This window comes from Ptychodera flava, chromosome 13 (genome assembly GCF_041260155.1).
Source record: "Ptychodera flava strain L36383 chromosome 13, AS_Pfla_20210202, whole genome shotgun sequence".
In the NCBI taxonomy this organism is placed as follows: Eukaryota; Metazoa; Hemichordata; class Enteropneusta; family Ptychoderidae; genus Ptychodera; species Ptychodera flava.
Window position 1 is genome coordinate 16469952 of NC_091940.1, and position 27244 is coordinate 16497195.

The 27244-nt window shown below is 37.5% G+C and overlaps 1 protein-coding gene across 1 annotated transcript in view; it reads left to right on the forward strand.

Annotated features, from left to right (window-relative positions):
* Nucleotides 1-13260: 13260 nt before the first annotated feature.
* LOC139147596 (SHC SH2 domain-binding protein 1 homolog B-like) overlaps nucleotides 13261-27244 on the forward strand; it is a 38163-nt gene continuing 24179 nt past the window's right edge. The window contains exons 1-5 of the mRNA XM_070718743.1: nucleotides 13261-13750; nucleotides 14745-14947; nucleotides 15949-16041; nucleotides 21003-21236; nucleotides 26210-26333. Of these exons, the coding sequence (XP_070574844.1) occupies nucleotides 13463-13750; nucleotides 14745-14947; nucleotides 15949-16041; nucleotides 21003-21236; nucleotides 26210-26333 (942 nt within the window). The 5' untranslated portion in view covers nucleotides 13261-13462. The remainder of the gene's footprint in view (nucleotides 13751-14744; nucleotides 14948-15948; nucleotides 16042-21002; nucleotides 21237-26209; nucleotides 26334-27244) is intronic.

Below are 27244 nucleotides of genomic sequence, written 5' to 3' on the forward strand. Positions count from 1 at the left end.
GCAAAACACTAAGCCCAGTTTTCATCGTGGAATAATGAGCGGTTTATTAAGGGGCCCTCCCACTGTTTTGAAGCAACAAGACCTCCCAGGGTAATGTTCATCGTCCAACTTGGGCACAGTCTTTGTCAGCATTACCAAAAGGTCTTGAAAGGTTGCAACTGTGTCTTATATAGCTCACACGGTTGGCAGGTGAGTGACCTTTCTCCCCCCCCCCCCCCCCCCATGAAGACAGAGAGGAATGAATACTGTTTTGTCATTGTCAGCACTATGTGAATGTCTAGACAGTTCATTAGCTCCAAAACTGCCGCTTTTTAAGGTGGACAAGAGAATCGAAGTCTGTTATGTAAGATTATGTATTCCTTGTGCCTATTAAAAGATAGTTCTATGTGCCACGGCGTACTTTCTTTCAATCCAATATCAAGACGTGTCAAAACTCAACACCCAATCAATTCACATAAAACAAAGATAACTTATTTTGCCATTTTCGGTTTGTTATGAGGATAGAATCATTCTTATTTTTGAATGGATTTGATAATGAAAACAAGTGAAAACCTTTGAGATCTATTTTTGATTGTATCAATGCACAATACGCACTCTGTGACCCTATGCATGCTTGCAGTCAACACCAAAACTTATCCTTCTGCTGTTCAGTTTTATTAGTTATATCTGTAAGCCTTCCATTTCAGGGTGCCCAACAACTGGATATATTGAAATATGCATGGTATATCAGCCACTCCGTCCATTGCAGTGCTCCAACTCTATTGTACCAGTTTAAGGAGTGTGATATGGCACTTCATACTCACAAAAGATTCCTTGTTCAAGTTTTTATTTTATATGAAAATTGCAATTATTCCAATCGCATTGTGTTGCAGAATTCTTGTAACCTTCAACCCTGTTGTATCAGTTCAATCTACCTTCTTAAAACTGTGATTAGATCACCAGGGTGGCAGAGAAATCATATTACAGTGTATATCAGGGGAGGGGTGGGGGCTTGATTGTAAACTAGCGGCCTTTAGCATGGAAAAATGGAGGGGGTGGATTTTAGACCACGCTTCAGTGTGGAAAACAAAATGATAGTGTAATTTATTCTGAAATATGGGTGAAAGGATGTGAGCAGACCAATTTCCTGTCAACTTACAGCTTTGATTTGAATTTTGAAGTGAACTTTCTTGACATGCAAAGTCAACAGAAATTTACATATTTTTTAATCTATATACTTAACTTTAATATTTGTATCACATGAATGTATACTGAAGTTTGTCTTATTAAATGTCAACGTTAAAGAAATATGACATCGTATTTGTCAGCTTTGTGCCATGAAGTGCTGTCATTGTTTTGCCTGTTAGAAGTCTTGACTGCGATTGTGGTTTGTAAATGTGAGGGGCAGTGGATCCAGGTAATTAAAGGAAGTCTTTCACAGACACAGTACTGGCTGATATAGGTGACTCCAAACTCTAAGTTTACAAGCGATTCGTATTTTACCATGAATTGGTTTTTTTTTTCAGATAATGCAAATTCGTTTGTTGCTCTTGTCTAGCATTCACGTGTTGTGTCAGGAAAACCGTTTGTGCTAAATTTTTCAGTCAGTCTTCGTAGCCTGATATTATTTTGATCTCTACTACAGTATAGTTGACTGTGTTTGATTGGTAGATTAAAGTGTTTGGCCAGTAGCCTTTTATTTATTTTGGTTGAGACCGCGGGATCTGCTGCACATTATTCTAAAGCACAATAATGAGACATCGAAGTATATCAAAGTCCGAGTTCTATGGGTGAGAAGCAAAATTGTGCAACGCTAGGTAAAAAGCAAAACAAAAACAGATAACGGAAATAAAACCATGTAAATACATTTTTCTTTGACGGGGTTAGGAAGGAATTATTGATTTATAATACCTTAAACACTTTATTTCAAATTGTTTTCCGTCATTTGCGTGACAACATAACCGTCCGTGGACGGCAAACTAAGACTTTTATGAACGGCGCCCGAGCAAACGAAAATCGCAAAGTTTCTTCTTCATCGTATGGCTATGTGTTTGTACAAGAGAAAGGGTATATAATGCCATTTGACGTTGCCTTGTGGCCGGCACAATATAAAGGGGGTCTGTGTAAGTGTATGGAACTGAATTTAGTTCCTCTTTTTAACAGTGGTTAAAATGCAGAACTCTGTACTAGGTCAAATTGAATTGCCAAAGTCGGTATTCTGTCTCCCTGTGAAATGATGAATGTGCTGAGAGACCTATAACATAGATTGGTCTAAATGCGAAAGGTTGAAGTCTAAAGTGCCACTGGGTCTGGTAACAATTTTTATTGCGTTTGGCCCATGTACCACATCAGATTAGGAATTTATTGATTTCTGGATGAAAAGTAGGTCGCTTATCAGGACTGTTGAACCGTTAAAAATAGAGCAAAGTTATGTTGCCGTTAAAAATGCGCCTGAAGTTGTGGCTTAATAGATCAAAAGACATGCCATGTTCATCGAAAGCTTAAGCCAGCTTGAGAAATCCCTGATTACCATCTAACACGATGACGTTTGTCATCCGATGCATGGTTACCTGTGATGTCTGACATGGTCAGTACTGTGTAGAGATCAGTAAAACGAACACATACGTCTTTAATTTGTGACTGTGAGTGGACAGATGCCAAGATTCCGAACCACGATGTACTTTGTCCCGCATGTATGAGCTCTGTGATGACTTTACACGTAGACTTTACACTCTGATATTCGGTGATGGCAGCAAGGCGAATGAAATGTCTATTTTGAGTGTGATTTATTGAGAGTATACCACATGTCAGTTCAAAGGTGGCTGGACTAGTACTGGACATTACACCACAGTCACTTGTGGTCTATTCCGCTCTGCGTCTAGGCGCCCCATAGACGTGTGTACATATGCCTGACACACATCTATGGGGCGCTTAGACGCAGAGCTGAAAAGACTACAGGTGACTGTGGTGGAGCAGATAGCACAGGGTAGACTTTTGATGCTAATCTTTTCGATAAAAGAACTGTATTCTGTAAAAGATGTCATCTCCCTTTACTCAGACTTGAAATTTTCATTGCAACCTATCGTCTGGGGGTTAATTCAAGAAGTCAACATCCACTTTCTTTCACGGTCATTAGTATATTGCGAGATGTTGATTGACTGATTTCATCCCCTTATTAGCTCAACATGGTATCTCATAAGGCAGTAAGCCTAGTGTTTATGGCTTAGTAGACTCTTATATAGAAAATCCAGTGCTGCGTTGAAAATATCACACATATCATCAAATGCGTACCTAAATTTTGTGCTTTTCCCCGTGGTCAGGGTATGACCTGAATAATTTGACTAGACATAAATACTTTTGACGGAAAAAGCGAAAGGTGATGTTTACATTCTACCAACCTTGTCAGTTTTGGCTCTTATTCAGCTAAAAATAGTTTAGCTTAAATGCCCCTTCAAACTGTGCCACGACAACTAATTGCCAAATGTAAACACAATGTGAGTAGGTCATAATTTCATCTTTCTGTCAGAATTCCACATCTGCAATCAGTTTAAATCTCTTCCAAACAATGGCTTGGAACTGAAATATCAAGATGGCAAACCCAAGGGGGAGTCGTGTCGGATTGTTTTAACAGAGATTTTTAAGATGGAACCTTTGAATAATCAATAAACTGGCGAGTGATGTGCTTTGCTTCACCTTTGACCCATGGCAATTATTCAAATAACTACGACTTTAATGCCTCTTTTCACAGTAACATTTGGTTTAAAACTTCAAAATCAATCAAATACAGATTCAGCCAGTAAAATTCTAGTGGTAGCTTGGAAATTTTACAAATAATTTGTCTCTAATGATAGCGTCAAACCCGATTATGGAAAGATGTTTCCCACTCTGATGAATGAGGGGTTTAGCTGTGCAAAATTTACTTACCATGAACAGCATACAGCTCAGTATTATCGCCATGCCAGGTAAAAGATATGACTGTCTATTTTAACGACTGTGTCTCGTTCCAAATCATGTAAGACGCATAATTTTTAGGGAGAGCCATTGTTCCCAGCCGTAAAAGAAAACCCTTGAAAATATAGCGTTTGTGAAACATTTTGTGAACGCGTTTTCACATGCTGACTGTGAAATAGTGTGTACTAGTAACACAAACATTTAATCAAAATTATGTCGATGATAGTTATATCATTTTGTGACAAATTTAGCTTTCCTCTGCCACTCCAACTTGGTCAGACTGAAGCGGTGTCTATCGATGGATATGTCCGACAGGAAATGACCGTGTAGAGGTCTTTCTGTTAACAAAACGTTGTTCAGAGAATACACCCCATATAGCCACACCCTGGTTGAAAGAACTGATTGACTTACACAGTACATCTAGACCGGATACTGTTTGATTTGAAATTATTCGGAATCCAATAACCGGTAGACATTTCAAGGAAAGTACGGGCAAGTACAATTTATGCGGGTGAGAGAGTTAAAAATAAACCTATTCACGATCACAATTTCTCCTCTGTCTCATTATTGTTCATCTTTAAATGCATCTACCTCCTTCTCAATAGATACTTCGTTCGGAAAGTGCAACATCGCCTAAATGATGTTTGGAATCTTAGCAAAATACACTAAGCCTATCTGCGGCAAAATTACGTGAGACTGTTACACGACATGGTACGGTAAATCCGCTTGGCAAAGAGAAGTGAGCCTGGGTCAATATTTGGAGTGATCAGACAAGCACGTCAAGTAACCGTAATAGCTTCAGGATATTTGTACTGGTAGTCAAGTTGTTCATTCATAAGAGTTATACTTGTTAATTTACAAGTGTGATGATCATATGACCCGAGTCTGAGTACGCCCATTGTACTCAGTTCTTCTGAAAAGAACAGAAAACCAAAGGAATTTTGGAATATACGATTGGAAATATCCCCACAACTGGCCAACCAGCACTTTGTTGGTTATTTATCACCAACTTTCTGTACCAAACGTTATGCCTCCAGCGAGGCCACTAGAAGTTACTGTTCTATTTCTTTGGCCGTTTTTTTTTCTAATTAAATTTGCATTGCATTGTTGATCTTTGCGGACGGTACACGCACCTCGGCCATAAATTCCGCTGTATCATACTATCAAAGCCTCTTAACTATTACCGGTCGGTCCTCGGAAAAATTCCTTTGATGTTAGAGAAGGAAATATGTTGGCATTTTTACAAGAGGCTACATATAATACAACATTTTGTCCTGTAACTGTCTAAGCACACATTTTTTTTCTCCATAAAACACCTTTGGAGGCACATAATCCACGTAACACGCGTTAAATAGGTATCTTTGTTTGAGAAAATGCCAAAGTCCTGTCGTTCAGGTAGTTGTATATCTTGTTACAATGGCACTATTCAGTGACTTCGCCTTAATTTGATATGTTAGAGGTTGTAGAGAGACAAAGCTTTACTGTAAAGCCGTAAGGAAGAAAGACTGACGAATATCTAGGTGTAAATGTACCTTGTTGTCATGGATACATCCCAGGATGGGTACTTGATGTAGATTGGAATTAAGAACTGAATAATTTGAAACGATTTGCTTCAAATTCACTCGTCAAATCATCAAATCACTCACAAGGCAATGTTTTACATTTTTCCATACTTCAAAACAGGGGTAATTTGTTATCCTTAACGGCGTTCAAAAATCCATTTGCCTTCAAAGAGCTAGTTGGTAAGTTTGTTCGTTCAACATACATCGCTGTATTTCTCAGGTGATTTCACGAGCATAACTATAACTTTCTTATTCAAATTGTTTTAAATAAATTATGGTGCTTTTGAGTTAAATGTCTATTATCATGTTTTGTCAATAGAATAATCGTGACATTTATTCATGTGACTTGTCAAAAGAGATAGTAATAAGGCATTTCGTGATATGCTTTGCTGAAAAATACCCTTCAGTCAGTTGACCTTTGTCAATTCTGTCACTTCTGTCATTTTCTATTAATTCTGTTGATAAATGAAATGATATATGGTGCATGACCAGATCGATGATTAAATGACATTTGAATGGGGGTATGATTGGAATGGAGAATGCATGCCTGCGATATACTTACTAAGTTTAAAATACACCATCTCGCCATTATTCCTACTGGATCGTGGAAACCGCTATAGCTGATGATCGGGTTCTAATTTCTCTCTTGTCCCGGTGTCAACATAATTTCTTTGCAGGATCGTGCATTTGAATGTGTCCGGGACCCCCATTTCAATTCATCCTTGAACACGACCTGAAACTTTCCTTTTGATATTTTAGGCGCGCGATAAAATTATTTTGGCTAGTGGATGGGGGAGTTCAACACCTCATTGAATTGCTTATGGAAACAGCAGAGCATCTTTGACAGGCGACGTGAAAATTCATCGACATCCAAGATCTCAGCAAATCCAAAAGTCTCGATGTCCCAAGACATTGTCCCTAAAGCTGAATTGAGTCCTCCAACCCGTATCATTATCAGATTGTCAACATTTGAACCACAGACAATAATCATATCCAGCCATTTGAAACGTCAACTTTAATATCTAATACTTGAAGGCTGCAATTGGAACCCAGTACTCAGACCCATCAATATTGTCGACATTTGAGCTGAAAGGACTGTCATACACGTCAACTTATCTTATTTTGACAGATTGAAAATGTATTCCATATTGCAAATGATAACATGGCGCCAGGTAGCCGTACCATTGTAGTCACCTCAAAAACTGAGACAGAAGAATATGACAGGTGTACATTTTATCTCCATGTTCCTTTGTTTTCTCTTTTCATTGTGCAATCCTTAAAAATTGTCAAATCGGTTCCTATACCAGACGTATCAACGTATATAGGCTGTGACCTCACTACTCGATTTGATGTCAGTGCTCCATGTCGAAAGACAAGTCCTTTTACTCGATTTGATTATTCAAAATCGACATTCATCTTCAATGTATTTTGCATATTTTCTAACTCAATTATTTGACATCTTGTCCTCGCTCAGCAGAAGTTTTTCACTGAGATATTTCAAAAGCATTTATATGTAATTCGAAGTGTTGATTTTACTGTCGATCTAGCGGCCATTCCGTTTTCCGCCCGGCCCCGTCCGGTATGATGAATGGTTTCTTGGGAACGAGTCCAAACTTGTAGGAGTAAAGCAAACAGGATTATCTAAATATCAAGTTCAACGTTTACTTTAGAACATGATTTCCCATGAAGCTGAAACCACTTCCGTATGCCAAGTTCAAAGTTTCCTCAAAGAATCATGATTGCTTCTGCGTGAGTCATGGACGACGTTTGGATAATAATGTAATATCAATTAGTAGGATTTTTACCCACATCCTGCACCAAAATGGCGCGGCCAGTTCATACCAAACATTATAAGTGTGCACATGTGGCGAACCATACCAAACTGAAAGAAATTTAAAGCAATAGGGCCTATACGCGGTTTGTAAAAACACCGCTACCGAGATGGAGGAGGAGACGGGTAGCGTCTTAATCATTTAGAAGCATCGCCTCCCCATTCCTTTGAATCCGTGCAAATTCATTTTTAATTTGTTCAAACCCTCGCTGCCCATAGTCAGAAAATCATTGGCCATTTTGCAGTTCTAATATTGGTGAAATCGGGGCTGAGCTCAACTTTTTAAAAATAATCTCAGCTGCATACTCCGTGTGCACACACCGTCAGCTAGAGCTTCGAATTCAGACCCGATGCTTGGGGGCTCATTGACATTTGGATGTTTAAGACTATAATAGTTCCTCTTTTCAATTACAGAGTAAAAGCAGTCCTTACATGCGTGTCAAGCTGTGGCCTGTCATGTACGCGGTTTTTATGTATACTGTATATAGCACTGAATACCTATAGTAGATTCCACAGGCGCTTGGCACATTGCTGGGATAATAATCGTATTTAATATGTAGAATGTCTATATACGACTTGATTATATCAATAAAAGAATCACTGTACGTGATATTAGTGTAGGCTTATAGGCATTATACCGAGTGGCTATAGCTGCCTGGCTCGGGCCCGGCGAACGCACTGCATAATCATCAATGTGTAGAATGTCTACATGACTTGATTATTTAATAAAGAATAACTGTACGTGATATTACTGTACATGTCGGCTAGCTTAATCGAGTGGCTGTAGAGCTCTGCAGGGCTTGGGCCCGGCTTGGGCCCGTTGTCCACCGCTACACATACAGGATGAAAAGGCCGAAAGCTTTTCACCGCCCGATTTCATAAATCAGCGAAATTCACGAACTCTGAGCGTTTCCGGTGATAAAAACTGGTCAACGGGTCAGATGGTTGCATAAACAATCGATCGACTGACCTCTTTTGCCTAAAATCATACCTTACCCTATGCTACTGGTGAGAAATCGTCCTGAAATCGGCTGGGCACACCAACCCAGCGCCGGCCATTTTGAATCAGCCGCATGCAATGTACGCGTCTGCATACAACCCTTCGCAGATGACGTATTGTCTTTCAATTGCTCTTCTCTCATTGGACGCGTACATTGCATGCAGCTGATTCAAAATGGCCGGCGCTGGGTTGGTGTGCCCAGCCGATTTCAGGACGATTTCTCACCAGTAGCATAGGGTAAGGTATGATTTTAGGCAAAAGAGGTCAGTCGATCGATTGTTTATGCAACCATCTGACCGTTGACCAGTTTTTATCACCGAAACGCTCAGAGTTCGTGAATTTCGCTGATTTATGAAATCGAGCGGTGAAAAGCTTTCTGGCCTTTTCATCTTGTCTGTGCAGCGGTGGACAACGGGCCCAAGCCGGGCCCAAGCCCTGCAGAGCTCTACAGCCGCTTGGTTAAGCTGGCTCACATGTACAGTAATATCACGTACCGTTATCTTTATTAAATAATCAAGTCTTGTAGACATTCTACACATTGATGTTATGCAGTGCGTTCGCCGGGCCCGAGCCAGGCAGCCATTCGTGTATAATGCCAGTCAACATGTAGGCCTATAGGCCTACACTAATATCACGTACAGTGATTCTTTTATTGAATAATCAAGTCGTATATAGATATTCTACATATTAAATACGATATTATCCCAGCAATGTGCCAAGAGCCTGTGGTAGATACAGGTGTTTTTAAACATGCACACACACGTCCTCAGACAGACATAATCATGTGCATTGAATTATTTGAGGATTACTTCGAAGTAGGACTGCCCGCCTTATTCGCGTTTTATTATAAGTTCGAAGTCCGCCACTGATCTCGATTTCAACCCTGCGAGTTCACATGGCGGGCACATTACAAATACAATCCGTGCATTGAGGCGTAACGCTCGAGGAGGTTACTTTCCCAGCTGTCGTAGGAATGGTAGCCATAGAGATGCGGATGGTGAAAAGGTGATGATCGATCAGTCTTGCTTTTCTCCTAAGAAGACACCTTACACTCTCTCCTCTGTATCTACGAAGAGTCAGACCCGGGTTCTGCGACTGAAGGCTACCATAACATTTCAAATTCAGCCTTGTAAGTCTGGTGTCTAGACTGAAGGCAGACATGATACATAAAAACGTGAATACACTGCTAATTCCAATTTGAATAAAAATCGCTTCTTTCTCTGTGTTATACAGACAAACGAGAAGTAATTTGAAGAGGTGAAACTCCACTTCTTGGCGCCAAAATCTGGGCTGACTAGATTCTGAATTCTAAATCTCAATCTCTATGATTCATATTAAATATGTAGAATTGAGGATTACTTCCCAGACAAATACCCCTAGGGCTTACGTTGGGGACAAACGTACACTTCACTTCAGCACTATACAGTTGACCCGTGTCAAACTCTAAGCGAATCGCTGATCCGTTAATTCGGAAAACTAGCGAAACAAATGAACTAGAAACACCGAATTTGCTTGCCAAATTCGTTTACTCTTGCAAGGACCCCCCCCCCCCTCGAAACAATGGCAGTGACTATCATGTGTAGTAGAAGTCTATTGCAAAATTGTCAAAATGACTCTATGAACTTGCGACCCGCGTCAATTTTCTTGTAATTTGCAATGTTAAAACCATGATATGACATGGCACCTTTTCGCAACCTGTCAAACCACATAATATCTTATTGCATAATTTGTGAAGATAATATATAAATCAAGGCTTTTAGTTGTGGGTGAGCAATTTCACTTGGCAAACGTCATCTAGAATTGCATTCCCTGGTGAGAAAAGTATTGATGTAAAATCCTTGAGTTGAAATTTTACTGATGGAACACCTCTGGTTGATTTGCTTCTTCACGTAAACCAGTTAACTCAGCAGTACAGGCGAGACTGGCTTTTGGGTTGAATTGACACAGAGCATAATTTTTTTATGATATTTGAATTGTTACTGTCCCCGCCCCTACCCAACAACAACATTAATGGGGAAGACAACAAAACAGTGTACACATTGTAGAAGTACAGTTCAAAATGGATTTAAAACGAAAAAATATCAACGTCTGTACCGCAAGTATGAATTTTAGGAACTGGAGACAACTGACCACAAGCTTTCGAGGGATAAAGTAAATTAAGTGATATCATGATCACATAAAGAATGACAATAATAATAATAATCGCCACGATCGTCGTTGTCGTCGTCGTCATCACCATTATCATCATCATCATCACCATCATTATCATCGTCATCAGCATCATCATCATCATCATCATTACCACCACCACCATCATCATCATCATCATCATCATCATCATCATCCATCATCATCATCATCATCATCATCATCATCATCATCATCATCATCATCATCATCATCACCATCATTATCATCGTCATCAGCATCATCATCATCATCATCATTACCACCACCACCATCTTCATCACTTTAACGGTGTGGGCACCTCTTCTATTACAAGACTCAGTGTGCAATCTGTCGACAGCAAGATCGTTTTACGATCCAACATTTTTTGCACTCGTTCCCAGTGCAATTGATTTTCCAATGATCATTTTTGCTGCTCTTTAAAATGGTGAGAAAAGCCAGGCGACTAAAATGAGCATGATAAGATGAACTGTGAGTTTTTATCGATTATACCGATAGTATCGGTGTCAGTACCGGTGGTAAACTTCGGACACAAGTACTGTGCTAGACTTGCCCCAAGTCTGTAGGCATACAAATGTAAAACAGGGTAAATAGAAGCAATATCCTCGAGCAGACTGTCGAGTACAGATCGCGAATCGTGGGGTGACAGCGAAACCCCTACGCAAGGAATAGGGCCGGTCTAGTACTAGTTTAAGTAGTTCTGTGCTAATAAGTTAACTCGTCGTTTTTGAAAATTAAAAGAAATATTACGTAAATACAAAGTGTCGTGTACAACTTCATGTTTCGCCCAAATCCCCGAATGTATATCAACTTGACGGTGCGTCCCGTTATGTTGCCAAGTAAAGTTGTATTAATCTGACTTTTGCGTGTTTTGTTTCGAAATATTTGTTCCATCTGCAAATTGCAATGTTTTTTCTTCTCCATTTCGTACTCTTATGCTTACTATTCAGCTTGTCAACAAATCCCGTATGTGTGTCAAATCCAATGTTTATGTTGACAACTGACACTATCTTGTCTGGACTCATTTGTCAACAATGACATCGCACTTGTAAAGACTATACCATGTTTGAAAGGCCAGCTAATCCTTTGTATGTAAACAAAACGCAGGAAGAACAATAAGACAACGCATATGATTTTTTTTATGAAAGAAAATTAATCAAACTTTATCAAAACTTACATCTGTTGTTGCTTTACATTGAAGGCTTTACATCGTGAATGTAAAACGACTAGATCTCCACCCTGTATTTCTCATTACGCATGTGTATGTACCTAGGATGTTGTCTTACTCTTTTGCATATATGGGATTTCATCAGTGTAACACGATTGGAACTAATTTGGGATAAAAGTGGATCTTTGTATTTTTCAATTTCTCAAAAATGTTAGGTGCCCTATAGTTGAATGTTGCGATATTACAGATTACTCATAAAAATAAGTGTGTAACTTAAAAAGAAAAGCAGGTGAGCTTACATTATTTTGCAGATTCAATCGACATTACTTCACCATCCAATTATCCCAAATTAGTTCCAATCGTGTTCGGTGTAACTGTCTCTCAATGTGCGAATGTAAGGTCGTACTGATGGTAATTTTGTTTTATAAAAATAGCAAACGAATTCCAGCTCGGCAAAATACTTGAACGTACCCAACCGATTGAAAATTCCGACCGGGTAATGATTGAAGATAACATGCAGTCGTTTCTTAAAACGGCTCTGGCAGTCATTGGTTGGTGTTTTATATATGGTTGGCATGTTAAGCCTTGTTCGAGGGGCGGAATTCGATCTGGTATTTGCTCGAGGGGAATCTATTTTTAACGCAAACAATAACAACAATAAACATAGCACAGGTAAAACATCAATAGTAACAACAACAAAAACATAGTGATCGCAACTTCTATAGTTACTCTTACAGAAAAACCCAAGCGAGATTGAATCAGCGCTCTTTGTACTAGAAGAAAAGCAATACATCGTAATTCAAACATGATGATCAATGATGACGGGTTGCGCTTTGAAAAGGCGCTAAATACATGTACATAGCTCCTTTCTGTCATTATGACGTAATTCCTAAATTTGGAAGATGACATCATACCTAATTTTTGAAGATGACGTCATCTTTCATTTGTGATGAATATGTATATCTGTTATGAATATGTACAGATGCCATGAATATTTAGAGCCAGGCCCACCCCTGTATTCAAATTTATGTACCAGCTATCAATATCGTGATCGTTGGTGATGACGTCAAAAAGTAGGTCGAGGCCGACGCACAGCTTGTTGAGGTGAACAGTTGAATGCAACGCTAAAGATGCATCGCAAATATGAATGGAAAACCCAAACCCGTTTCAATTATATTCATAACTATCGAAAACTTGTTTTATTTCGAGTCATTTACCTTTTACATGTAGATTAAGATAGCGAGCAACAAGGAAATCGAATATCAGGTATGATATGTGGGTCCAGGTGTGTGAGTGCCACCATGGACATGCAGCAGGAGGGCCTATAGATATACATACAGCATTTACTCTTCATTTCTCAAGTTCAACAGTTTTCTTGTCTTCCTTTTATTTTCGACCACTTTTGCCCCAATAAACAGTTCTTGCTTCATTTTGCAAGTCGCAAAGCCGCAATTTAAACTGAAATTGTAAAAATGGCCATAGCGATTTTTCTCCTCCATCCCCATTGAAGAATAGACTGGTCCGTCCACATGGTCCATGACATCATCAGGTCCTAGGATATTTGCATATATGCAAATATCCAGGAAAAGGCGGCCATTTTGAACGGACAAACGAAACTTTGAAACCGATGAAAGTTTTTCAAATCCTTTACATTACCTCTGCTTTGCGTAATCTATTTTAGTTGCTATTTAATTTCACAACATTTTACCCTTATTAAGCAAGATTAAGAGACATCTCAGCAGTCATTCGGTTAAGGATTGTTTATAACGATTTGAACCGTAGTGATGGATGTGGACAGTCCAAATGAAGAAGTTCAACTTTCAGGTGTTCCTCTGGTTTCCCAGCAACCGCAAGGAGACCGACTTGGAAGAAGCCGTCTGCCCGACGTCTTTGAAACAAGTGGACTGGCTTACGAAGATCGATTTTCGGCGTACTACGACAGAATATTGGAATACAGGAGACCTTGTGACGTAGTTGGTGCTTTCAGGGAGTATATTGAAGAGGAAATCGAACCTGTGGGCTGGCAAGCAATCTGGCGTTCAGAGAAAGTGGACTGTGATGTGTTGGTAGAGGTATAGTGTTTATTCATGCAAGATACTCAGATAGTGTTAGCTTGTCATAGAAGGGGTTAAAGTATTGCTAGACTAAAAATTCATCCCTCTTGAGAATGACAGTTTGTCACATATTGGCTAGATGCTTCAGTCCCATTATACGAGATTATCAATATATACTTTTACATATTTTAAGTTGGCTTATAGAAAGTTGAACGCGATCTTGAATCTCCAGTGCCATTGTCCCTACTAAGTGATGACGTTAAATCTACATTAAAGTAAAACACATGACTTCTGGAGATGTTGCTAGTTTGTTGAGGAAACACCAGTTGAATTTCCAGAGAGACGATGATCATCATCGATGAAGATGCCATGTTGATGATGATGATGATGATGATCATTGACAGCACTGCGACAAGATATGTTGCTTATAATACTTGCGTGAATGCTGACAAGTCCTGCTGATGAATGTTAGAGACATACTTTTTTGTGATGTTACTTACTGGTAGTTATCAAACAAAATACAGATGATTCTCAATTGTGAGGAAATTTCTGTGTTAGGATCAAGAAATGTGAAAAAATGAAACAGATGATGGGAAATTAAGTTTTTCACCACTGTCATTGTTTGAAAATGTATTAATATTGTTGCAGAATGACCTAAGTTTCCTGACACAATTGGGAAATTTAATGCTGCACTCACTCAGCACTGCAGTGCAAGCAGCACATTTGCCCCAGGGTTGCTTTTGTCCTGCTTTTAAAAAGTTTCACAAGATACTTCAATATTTTGTGATTGCATCATAAATGATACTTTTGGTAAATTTTTGACTTTATAAACTTACTAGTGTCAGCATTCAGCGCATTAACAATACAGTATGATTCAGTGAGTGACTCTAAAAAACCTGATTTACTTTATTGTACTTAAATTTTGATATTTCTTTATCTTATTTGATAATAATACTGTCATTCTAGACACAGGAATTTACATTTTATATTCATCTGGTTCTTTTGTCATTAGATCATGGATGTGAGAGCCAATGGCTTCAAAGCTGATGTCAGAATCATGGAACCATTCCAAAGCAATCCCGAGACTGTCACTGAGGAAGGTGTGACGACATACCTGAACGAAGTCAATCATCTGGTGCCACTGGCCGAGATATTTCCAGTGTATGATGAAAGCGGTGACTTTGATAAGACTGCACTGGCCATAGAACATCTCAGGTACAGTTTGTGAATGATATCATCCCACTAAAATCAGAATCAAAGTCAAAATCAAATCAAATCATATCATATCAAATTACATGAAAGACACATCCATCTCCTTGAATCAAGTATTTATATGTAGTTGCCAAAGGGCTGATGCTCATAAACATTGACATATTCAAAATATCATTCCTTAGTCTAATGTAAGGTTAGATCTTGATATATTATTTTTGTGTCAACATTATACAGAGTAGTGCAGTCTATTTTGAAATGATATTCATGATAAGTGAATTTTTGTGGAGGGGTCACACGGAAGTTGATAAAGCCTATGTTACGTTTGTAAGTCTTAATGATTGATGGCCTTTTTAAAAATATGACCTGAGTTACGGTTCTCTACACAACAGTTCTTCTTACTCTTCCTATGGGTCTTTAACACCCTTTCAGTGTCATGGTTTGGCCCAATCTCATTGTTTTCTGTGGCAGAGATGGACCTCTATATAGAGAAACGGGGTGAAAGTATTCATGTAAATGATGTGACTGAAATTTACTTATATGAAATGTTGAAATGCCATTCACAGTATCATGTAATCTGATTACCAGATGTTAATTATTTTAGTAAAAATTGCAAAATCGATTCAACAATCAATTTGACAAATCACTAAAGTGGTGTATAATTGTAATGAGATTGTCCTTGAATCAGTTTAGAAAGACACAACATGACAAAATGACATTTTTTGCATCTACATGTAGTTCATTTTCATATTTTTAAGTTAAATTTCGTGATTTTTTAGTGTAGGTTGCTATGCTGCTTTTCTCCCTCATTCAATCCATCAAGCACACACAACAATTATTGAATGAATTAAAACATATAGTACATTGTTTCCTAGAATTTGTGACTTGATTCTCAGACACCTTGTCTGTGTTCGATTCAACTTGACATGTGATCGGATATACATTTGAAAGACATCTTACTTAGATTCTATGACATGTATAGTAATCATCTACTTGCGGTGTGCCAGGTTCTTCTTCGAACACATTTGGAGAGGATGGGATGAAGATGATGAGGATGACTACATCTATGTTGAGAGACATCTGGAACCAAGACTCAAATTGTAAGTCAGTGGCTGATTCTCCTGTTTTCTTCAGAACCATCAGCCACCTAGCATGGTCTAAAATGCAAAATTTTCGTGTATTTGATGTGAGCTCATGTAGTTTCAGACTGTCTCGTCTAAATGTGTTACCTCTTTATGCCCCCATATGTGATGTATACAAAAGCTGATTCTGGGTAGAGCATACAACTACAGATATGCAGACATTGTATTTCAAGTTCAAATGGTATGCTTTTTAGCTCCCATAGCCATATGTATATATGGCAATGGAAGCTATTCTTATAGGCTAGGAAAATGTCTGTATGTATGTATGTCTGTATGTCTGTATGTCTGTATGTCTGTCCGTCAACATCAAAAACTCCAAAACCACTGCACATTTCATCTTGATATTTGGTGTGTACATGGATGATGGGCTGTAGATGAGATTTTGTTCAAATGAAGTTGTCATTGCCAAAATATGCAAATTAGTGCCAAAAAAGGCGTTTTTGGTAAAAAATCTCCTTCTTCATAACCGCTGGTCAGACAGCTTTGATATTTGGTATACAGGTCCTAGCGATCTACCCAACGTGGATTTGTTCAAATTGTGATGAAATAAGCAAATCTGTATTTTTAAGGAATTTTTTTGTCATTTTTGGTCAAAAATTTATTTCATCAAAACCGCTTGTCTGACAGCTTTGATATTTGGTATACAGGTCCCTAGGGATAGCCCAACTTTGATTTGTTCAAATTGTGATGAAATAAGCAAATCTGTATTTTTAAGGAATTTTTTTGTCATTTTTGGTCAAAAATTTATTTCATCAAAACCGCTCGTCTGACAGCTTTGATATTTGGTATACAGGTCCCTAGGGATAGCCCAACTTGGATTTGTTCAAATTGTGATGAAATAAGCAAATCTGTATTTTTAAGAATTTTTTTGTCATTTTTGGTCAAAAATTTATTTCATCAAAACCGCTCGTCTGACAGCTTTGATATTTGGTATACAGGTTCCTACAGATAAACTAAATATGATATACAGAATATATGATGAAATCTGCAATTTTGTATTTTTGGTGCAATTTTTGCCATTTTTGGTCAAAAAATGTGTTTCTCAAAAACTACTTGTCTGATGCCTTTGATATTTGGTATACAGGTTCCTGGGGGTTCTCTTAGTGTGATATAGTGAAATTTGATGAAATCTTCAATTTTGTATTTTTGGGTCAGTTTTGCCGTTTTTGGTCAAAATATTTGTTTCTAAAAGTTACTCATGTGATAGCTTTGATATTTGGTATACATTTTTATACATAATTATGATGAAATCATCAATTTTGTATTTTTGCAGCTAATTTTGACATTTTAGGTCAGGCCATCCTGAAATGAGCTATCAAAGATCTCAACCTTCTTCATCAATACATATGTCACAAAACGTTGCTCTCTTCATAACACAGCAGAGCTCTGTCGACCATTGGTCGTTTGTTAGCTCCCATAGCCATATGTATATATGTTTACAAGTTTACATTTTATTGAAAATCTCAATAGCCACTGAGCAGATTAGATGAAAAATTAGCATGTAAGTACTTTGGGCTGACCTGAAATGATTGTGCACATCTTGGGTCAGTATCTTGGACTTGCTATTTTTCATGAATTTTTTTGTAATTTTCTCCCATTTTTGGTCAAAAAATCTTCTTCTCTGAAACCACAAGTCTGATTGATTTGAAACTTGGTATGGAAGTGCATAGGAGTGACCTTTCTCAAATCTGGGCAAATCGTGGTGAAATTTGCATATTTGCATTTTTTGGCTATTTTTTTCAGTTTTGATCAAAATTTTTTTTTAACTCTGAAACCACACGTCCGATTGAGTTGAAACTTAGTGTAGAGGTTTTTACGGGTGACGTCAGTAGAAGATTTGATCAAATTCTGGTGAAATTTGTATAATTTTATTTTATTGGGGGAATTGTTTCTATTTGTGATAAAAAATCTTTTAGCTTGATTTTAGCTTTTTTTGATAACTATATGGAGCGACCAGTGACATTGTCACTATTTTTCAGTCTGGAGCATAATTTATTGTGCAAAATTAAATCCTTAGGAAGTACTTTTATTTTTACTTTCCTTTGTAAGTTTACACTAGACTTTGCTGCATAATGTTATGGACACGTTACACCTTGTTCAAAGCTTACAGACCTGTATTGCTCCATGAAAATGTGCAGTAACACCTGTTCAGGTGCTGTGTGTATATTTTACACAACACTGTACAGAGTGGTGATCTTTGTCCTCTACTAGGGATTTTAGGTCACGTGACATTTGTGTTGAACGTACGCGTTCGATGCAGGTCTAGTCCGAACTTTCGTGTTATTCTTAAATAGACCAAATAATCAGAGAAAATGAAACTGTTGTGTTGAAGATTATTATTTTAACTTCATTTGGGAAATTTCACTTTTGTACTACGATAAATGGCAAAACAGCACGACTACAAACTCACGCGTACCGGCGATTTTGGCGTCCATTAGGAGCGTGTGCCGTGACCTCAAATGTCCCGCGAAGGAGATCGAACATATACCCTCTTTGATAGGCTCTCCCGCATGACTTATTCTGATCGCATCACTATTTTTAAGGGTTGGTACGAAAGTAGAGATCATGGGCTTCATTTTAAGGGGGCGAACGTTAAAATCGGCCGAGAAAAACTCAATCTGTGATCAAACTTTGTGTTTCGTTTGTGTTTTTTGAAAGAAAATCTTGATTTCCTTAAATGTTCGGCCCCAAAATTAATTTTATGATAAATATTAATTGTAATTCTGCAATAATTACGAGTCTGACGATGCGAAAAATGATGCTTAAGGCCCTTTTTAGCGAGTATGGTTTCACCCGAACTTTACATCCGGGCACCTCCCCGGAATAACATACAAGTAATCGGCGCTTCGCCGCATGTTCTGTGTCATGTCAGGAGGTCTAAGCTGAGTTCCGACGTTCATGATTTTGCAGCTTGATTTGTCTGATTTCTTATCTACCGCAAAGGATCTAGAGAAATATACTTACCCTTTCAAACGTTATCTTGTTCGAAGTAGTTTACTCCGGGTGATATTTTCGATAGACACTGAGAAGTTGTCAAGCCAGCTGCAGCATTGCACTGCAGTGTAAACCACGGTCGTTTGGAGAGCTATTCAGCGCTGGGACTATTCGCCCCATAGACGAGTGTACAGAAGCGATACACTCGTCTATGGGCGAATAGTCCCAGCGCTGAATAGCTCTCCAAACGACTGTGTGTACAACTGTAGGCATACGCACGTGCACCACACTTTGCCGATACTATACTGAAATTTTAGTTTCGATCTTTAGTTCCCGAGAAGGGGACTATTTTGGTTTTCTCTGAAGAACAAGGCCATAGATCATTAATTTGTTCTTTCCTCATTGATGGTGTCCCTGACTTTGGAAAAGTTGTATTTATACTGGTTTGTATTTCGGACCGCTGACTTCGACATGTTCGAGGGTCTATGTTATTTCGGGGGCAGCTTAACTTTACATCCAGTTAAATGCAGTTGTTCATTCTATAAATGCGTGTTGCTGTTTTACGGCATTGACAAAGGGTTGACAACGAAGTTTTTTTGACTTTTTGGAAAAGTATTGTAATTGTTTTAACTTAAAATCTACATTAATCAGACATATTTCATAATCATTTAATAACAGTTGTAATCACACAAAAAAAATTAAAAAAAATTTCGAAGTTCAAGTGAAAAAAAAACCTAAAAAGAATTTTTTGTTAAATTCAAATCAAGTTCTAAAATGTCACAGGTATCATTTGATTGTTTACAGGTATTGTTGTTTATTTGTTTACCTTGTAAATATAAATCTAAATAACTGTTTTCATATATGCAAAGTAAATATGATGGAATATGATTATCATATTTCTGTTGATGTTCACAATACATAATGCATACAGCGATCATGTCACAGGTATCATTTGATTTTTTACAGGTATTGTTTATTTGTTTACCTAGTAAACAGCATTCTAAATAACCTTTTTCATTTATAAAAATTAAAAACCATTGAACATTTCGTCAGCAATATCCACAAAAATTTCATCAATTTTCCATAAGAAATGCTTGAGTTATTGCAAAAAGCACACGAAATTGCAATTCTAGTTTTCTCAAACGATGTTCAAAATGGGGTCACCTGGTGGTTATGATAACTACAGGTGTCTACCATGGCATAATTTCTAAATGGGAAGAAGTTTTTTATCAAATTCAACAGGACATATCTCTGCATGTACTGAACCGATTTTCATCAAACAAAATGCAATCAATTGGTCTTGAAGAGAGCTTTCTTTTGATATATAATTTATTATTATTGTAGCTGTCTATCAATTTCATGTAAAATCCCTACCTCTACAACCAGTAGCTTTCCTTCAACAGTCCATCAAACGTAGAGCTTCTGTAAAGTGCCATTAGTTTTAACTTTTCATTTCTATTATTTTTTGTACTGTTTGTGAAACAGTTTCTCATTCTGTTCCCAAAGTCATGTCAAAATGCCTGGTGTTCGGCTCTGCCTGGATTTAAGTAACATGCTTCGTTAATGCTGACCACTGTACCGGTATTTTAGCACAGACTAGCAGAAAATAGCTGGCAGGCAGAAAAAATATTGGCTGTTTGCTAAAATTTTCTGGCTGTGAAAATAATTACTTAAACAAAATATCAGGACACTCTGCAGGAACTTAATGTGCTCACACACTACTTTTCACCACCCATACTTTGATTTTTTTCCCCTGTAACCAAAATTTCTACATCTCTTATTAGCATTCATTTGTCAACAGTAGCCTTGCATATTATAAACATTGTTTGCTGTGTTCACAAGGCCAATACTTTAAAATGTCAAATATTTTTGGAAGAATGATAATGAAAATATCATCAAAAGTGACTCAGATTTAATGGAAAGTAAGTTTTTTCAATTCATGGTAGATTTTAGATTTTTTAACACTGCATCACTTTATACTCTAGATACTATGACATCTCAGATGGAACTCTTGCCACAGAGACGGTGAGGAAATACTCCGCTACCTTGGCAGTGTACAAGGAAAAGTATGAAGAGCTGACCGTCATGAGAAAGCAAGTGGAAGGCAGTGATTCAGAGGTAGACCTTGATGAGACCTGCATGATAGAGTTGACACAGAAATACCAACAATTGAAAGTTCTCCAGCAGTCACTTGAGATGATGGAGAATCCCATGATGAGGTCGGTAATAGGAGAATATCAATTTGTGTCTAGATTTCAGTATTATTAAAGGGACATAAGCTGTAACGAGTTGCAAGTTTTCCAGTATTCTGCTTCTGTATATCAACTACCGTGTCTGACCCTAATCCGTTTGTCATGCTGAAATTTTGAGTATTCTTTTTGTCAACACAGCTTGTATGTGTATAGTTATCGTTGTTTATTGTTTGCAAATGAATTCTAGTCTAGACTTGAATACAATTTTCAACAATAACAATGGAGATTATACTCATATAGCGCTGTTCACGGTTACAGTTTGTTACTAAATATAGCTGACATCGAACATGCAGCTTGAAATGCGGACAAATTTTATCAATGTTGTATGCGTGGCTGTTTTTGCAGTTTGTACTCTGAGTCGTGAATATGTTTTAAGTGTTCATTGTTACTCGAGCAGTCGCCGACTGAGATGTATTTTCGTCGGTCTTGCATGGTAATTTTCAAAAGCAAAATCTAAAAATGCGGACAAATATTTTTTTTTGCATATTAATGAGAGAACAGCGACGTGAACTGTGAACGGCCCTATTGGTTGAGTTGATATGCTAAATACTTGGCATTAAATTACAGTTTAGGGATTCAATGCAGAAAATGTAAGGAAACCACAAAACAAAAGTTCTGAAAAAATAGCAAAAGATACAGCTTATGGAGCTTTAACCATTGTGTTCAAGGATGTCACTGGAAAGAATTATTGGCAGAATATGATGGTACGGTCCAATTGGTGGAATTGTGAATGTGTGAATTTTATGGTATTGCGGGGCGTGCCTTGATGCTTTGATCTATATTTGTCGTGATATATATTTATCTTTATATTTATCTATATATATTTATTTATAGATCTATATTTATTTTTATATATCACCATATGTTCACATCTCATTTTTAAGTGCTGTTGTTCATGTGAATCAATCTCTGTATATTGTACAAATGTTTGTTGGCATTCCCTTTGTGATGTGTATTCAGGGTTCAATTTACCGGTCGATATTATTTTGCCGATATATCCATGCTTTTCTTGTCAGGTTTTTAATCAACATGCACCAGCTTATCAGCTATGTGCAGGGTAACTGGTTCACAGTTTATAGATAATATATTCCAAGTCAACCTCCCAATAATTCAACACAAACTCTTCTTTTTTGTGTGCTGGGACTGTATGGATGTGTCTCCGTTTTTGAGCATTTTACATCTATCAGTCAAAGTTTAATGGCAGGGCCATAATTCCACACAAACTCTTCTTTTTGTATTCTTGGACCGTATGGCAGTGTCTTGGGTTTCTAAGCATTTCAAGTCTTTGCTTCAAAATCTGATTGCAGGGCCATGAGTACTTCATATGCAACCGAATTCCGTATTTTGAATTCATTACATCGGTAAAACTTTAATATCTAGATTTTTCTATGAAACATGAATCAAAATAATAATTTGGTGTTTTCAGGTTACCATCTGAATATATATGCTGTGATATTTTCAATATGTACAATGTCCACATTTGTATGACAATCTATCTACTGTAAGGTAACATTGACATTCATAGTCCAATGTGCATTACAGCATTTCTAGCCTTGCCTTTATGATATGACTGCAGTGTGTGCCATTATATCAAGATTTCACCACAAATGGTGTCGTCTTTTGTTAGGATGGCATGATATTCTGTTTTAATTCACTCAATTGCTCTGTCGAGTGGGCAGACTATGAGACCAACCTCAGAAATACAGCTCCCACCTTTATTATGTATCATAATTGGATTCGTCGTGAAATGATAATTAGAAAGGAGCCATTGTTGTGATATGATGACGAGAGAGAAACTAATGTTTGTGAAGAGATGATTGAGAAGCCGATGTTTGTGAGATGTTAATTTGAAAGAAGCCAATTTTTGTGAAATGATACCTAGTAAAGAGCCAATGTTTGTGAAATTTTAATTAGAAAGAAACCCATGTTTTTGAAATGATAACTAGAATGAAACCAATGTTTGTGAAGATATAATTAAGAAGCCAATGTTTGTGAAACGTTAATTAGAAAGAAGCCAATGTTTGTGAAATGAAAACTAGAAAGTGGCCAATATTTGCGAAATGACTGGGAAAAAAGCCAGTGTTCAAAAAATGTGTAGAAGATGGAAATGAAGTCAGTGGTAGGTAATGAAATTTAATTGTACATGATTTGATTGTAATGTTTTACAAAATTAAAACATTCTATTTTTAATCATTTATTTAATTCAGAATTTAATTTGTATCAATGATATTGATTATTGATTATGGCCAAATTAAAAGCGCAATGAAATCAACAAGGACATATCTTATTTCAGGGCTCGAACTTAACTTTTTTACCTACTTGCCCAGCGGGCAAGTTTCCAGAAATTTTACTTGCCCAATGAACAATCTTACTTGCCCGATTTTTTGTCTGTTTACATTGTTTGGGCAGAGATCACGAAGACCAAGCAATCTCAAAATGTGGCCGACAGCATCATATCAATGCAGGTTCTGTTTTGTCTGTATTGATAATCATATTAATTGTTACGATCCATTTGTGTTAGTCTTCGTGATCTCTGCCCACTCGTCCACCAATATGCTAGTGCAGGATTGGGGTCATATAGCTGAAGGGGTGGCCCATCAATCGATATTCACATCAGCAAATCTCTTTTCCAGAAGTTTTGAAACTTCCGTTGTCGTTTCTTTTCATATATATCGCACTTCTGCTTCTTCACTTTACTTTCCACTGAACTCGATGCTGCGACCGCGCCATTAGCTAGCGCTTTATCACTGTCGATTTCTGAGTGGCCAGCCAGTTGAACGTGTACTGTATCCCCTGACACAGATCCTGTTCCGGAATCTGTGACTTTATCAGGCTTGGATTTCAAAAATTTACATGAAAACAGGGTGGTTTGCTTCGCCATGACGTACAGTCTGCGTTGTCTCAGTCAGGTCTCCACGTGCAAAGTGGCTGTTGAAATTACTGACCAACACCCCTGGGAGTCACTAGCGACAAACAAGTGCAAGTTTTACGTTAATGAGATTAGACTTCCAGAGGGAGGAAAGACAACAGCTGGATATCACTCGCTGAATGTTGACGTCCGGCTTGTCGGTTGTGATACCCGCTTCAGTGACTTGAAACTCGATAACAGCGAACATTGTTCAACAAAATTTCTTGAGTTTTTTATTCCCAGAACATGTAAATTTGATCAAAGTTTATCACTTGCCCGACCGGGCAAGTGTAATTTATTTTTACCAGCCCGATGTCAGGTTTTACCTGCCCCGGGCAAGCGGGCAACCGTTAAGTTCGAGCCCTGTATTTTCTTCTTATCAATGTTTTTTGCCTCCAAGTTTTTGTCATTTTATCAACATAATTGGAATATGGCCATAATTACAAATGTCCATCTGAATGTTTATAAAAGCATACCGTCAGTCCCTGAAATGAAACTGGAGATTGACTTCAACTTCATTAACAGTTTACATAATTGAAGTTAGTAAAAGATGTTTTTCCTTCCAATTATTTCCGAAGTGGGGCAAATTTACAGAATTCATTGAGCAATTTTGTTTCATTGATTTTTTCAGTATCTGTTTTCTGCTGTGATTGAGTTAACATTCAGTCTTCAATGTCTTATTACTTGCAGTAATTATATTAGAACTTGATGTGATGCAGCAGACCTATTTTCAGAGTATTGTCAAAATGCATAAGTATAATACTATGTGTGTTCACACTTCCATCTATTTAAGGTAGAATGCACCTCGGGGACAGAAATTCAGGCCTTCAAATTTTATCAATTTTCTTCTGACCTACCACTTGTGGGGGCTTATTTTGAAGCTCTTGGCGAAACAAAAGTTTTCACCGTCTTAGTTTTTCGAAAATCGAAAATTTTATTTTTTCTCCTAGAGTTAACACAGGGATGGCGGCCATTTTGGATTTCAAATATCGAGAAATCACACGTTATTTGTCTCTCTAGTACCAAAGTTTGCACGGTGACCCCTGATTTTTATTCTTGCTTTGGTAAGAGAATGGTTGAAAGTTTCACTGAGGAAAGTTTTAGCAAAAGTTTAAGTCTTTCACTTTCGAGGTGCATATTACCATCTATTTAAATTCCTGCATTTGGATCTTTCTGTCAGATCAAGTGTGGACACTGATGAAGGACAAGTGATTTGTTCAAAACATGTCTGTTTTGCTAATTGTCAGTGGAAGAAGAGAACTTTTCTGTACTTCAATATTAAGTATATTCCACACCGGAAAAATGAACAAATCTATAATTACAAGATGTTACTTGTAGCTTTTAAATTTCATGCCAGAGTTAAAATAGCAATTATTTTTATTTCTGTTTGTGCCGGTAGTAAAGTTTCAATGTCTGCAGCAACTCGAGTCATAATATTATATTTTTATTCTGACACCGGTTTAATATGCAAAACAAGAATACTGGGCTTTTGCTAACATGATCTAATACTTTCCCTTAGGGGAGGGAGTTGTGTTTTTATTTTTTTTGTCACAAAGGCATGCCCCAAGCAAACAGAGATTTATGCCACAAGGAAGATGGCCCCCAATTCTTCTTGACTGCCACTTGGTGTATTTTATCATCCAGCACTGAACAAATCACTGTGAATTAGAAGTGTTGATTCCTCATGTAGGTTATGGGTGCTGAATCGCTGGAACTCTTCGTCTGACATCTTACACTTTAGGGCCAACACGTGTACAATGACACAATGTCTGGCACATACTTGATATTACTTTATTCCAGTTGTCATGGAGAAGAGGATTAGATATTTCACACCTATAACTATTCACCATACATCAATCGACAGAACAAAAATAACCATGACAAGATCCAAAGATTAGAGCGTTATCTCAAGTGTAAAATGTAGACCTTATGCTCATGACCTTGGTGAAACTTGCAGTCCAAGATGAAAGTTGTTAGATTTATATCAATCCTGTGCTATATTCCTGTTTATTTTTCTGTATGTTTTTCAAAGGTTGATGATCAGCCATCATGATTCATTCAGTGGTACATTACCAGGTGAAGCCAAGGGACCACGTCTTGATGGTACCGTCATCACACATATAGTGGCTAAGAGACTTACAGTCAGTATGCTACAGGTAACTCATTCATCTTTCAACCATTTCCAATGGATTTCTGTAATTTTTCCCGCCAAAATTTTAGTGCAACATTTTACCAATTGTCTGTAAATTGTTTTGATAATTTTGGACCAAATGGACATCACTTTTCAATGACTACAGTTTTTTGTCAAAATTTTGGGAAAAATCTAAAAAATATTGACTTGGTTAAGGTTTTATGACTTTGAACTCAAAGGTTTAAGGTTGTATGCGTCTCGAAAATGAAAGACTAAAAAACTCTTCCCCAAACTTTCCCGGTAACCATAAATCATTCCCTTTCTAAGTCAAGAATGAAAATCAGGTGTCACCATGCAAAATTTGGTACTAATGAAACAAATTACCCAATATTTACTGACTCTGAAATTCCAAATATCGACCATCCCTGTATTAACTCTATTGGGAAAAAATTAAATCCTCGATTTTAACAAAAGTAAGCTGGTGAAAACTTTAGTTACAAGATTCAAAATGAGCCCCCACGAATGGTAGGTTGAAAGAGTATTATAAAATTTTGAGAATCTGAATACTTGTCTCTGAGGCGCATTCTGCCTCAAGGAAGAATGTGTCAAAGAGACAGATATTGGGACTCAAATTTTTGTAATGCTTTGTTGTTGTACCGCTTATGCGAATACATTTTGGGGCCTGTGGAGTATAAGGAAGTTTTTCAATTTTAATGTCTTGTGAAAATTGAAATTAAAATTTTCCCATAAGATTTACGCATGGTTTAGCACCGTTTTGAATTTCAAGGTCAGTAAATTTTAGGTATCATGTTTTGTTATCAAAAACTTTGCATGTTAATCCTTGACTTTTATTCTCGATCGTAAGAGAAAATGGTTGAAAGTTGCCTCGAGGAGAGTTTGAACAAAAGTTTCAAACTTGAAGCACACTTATACCTA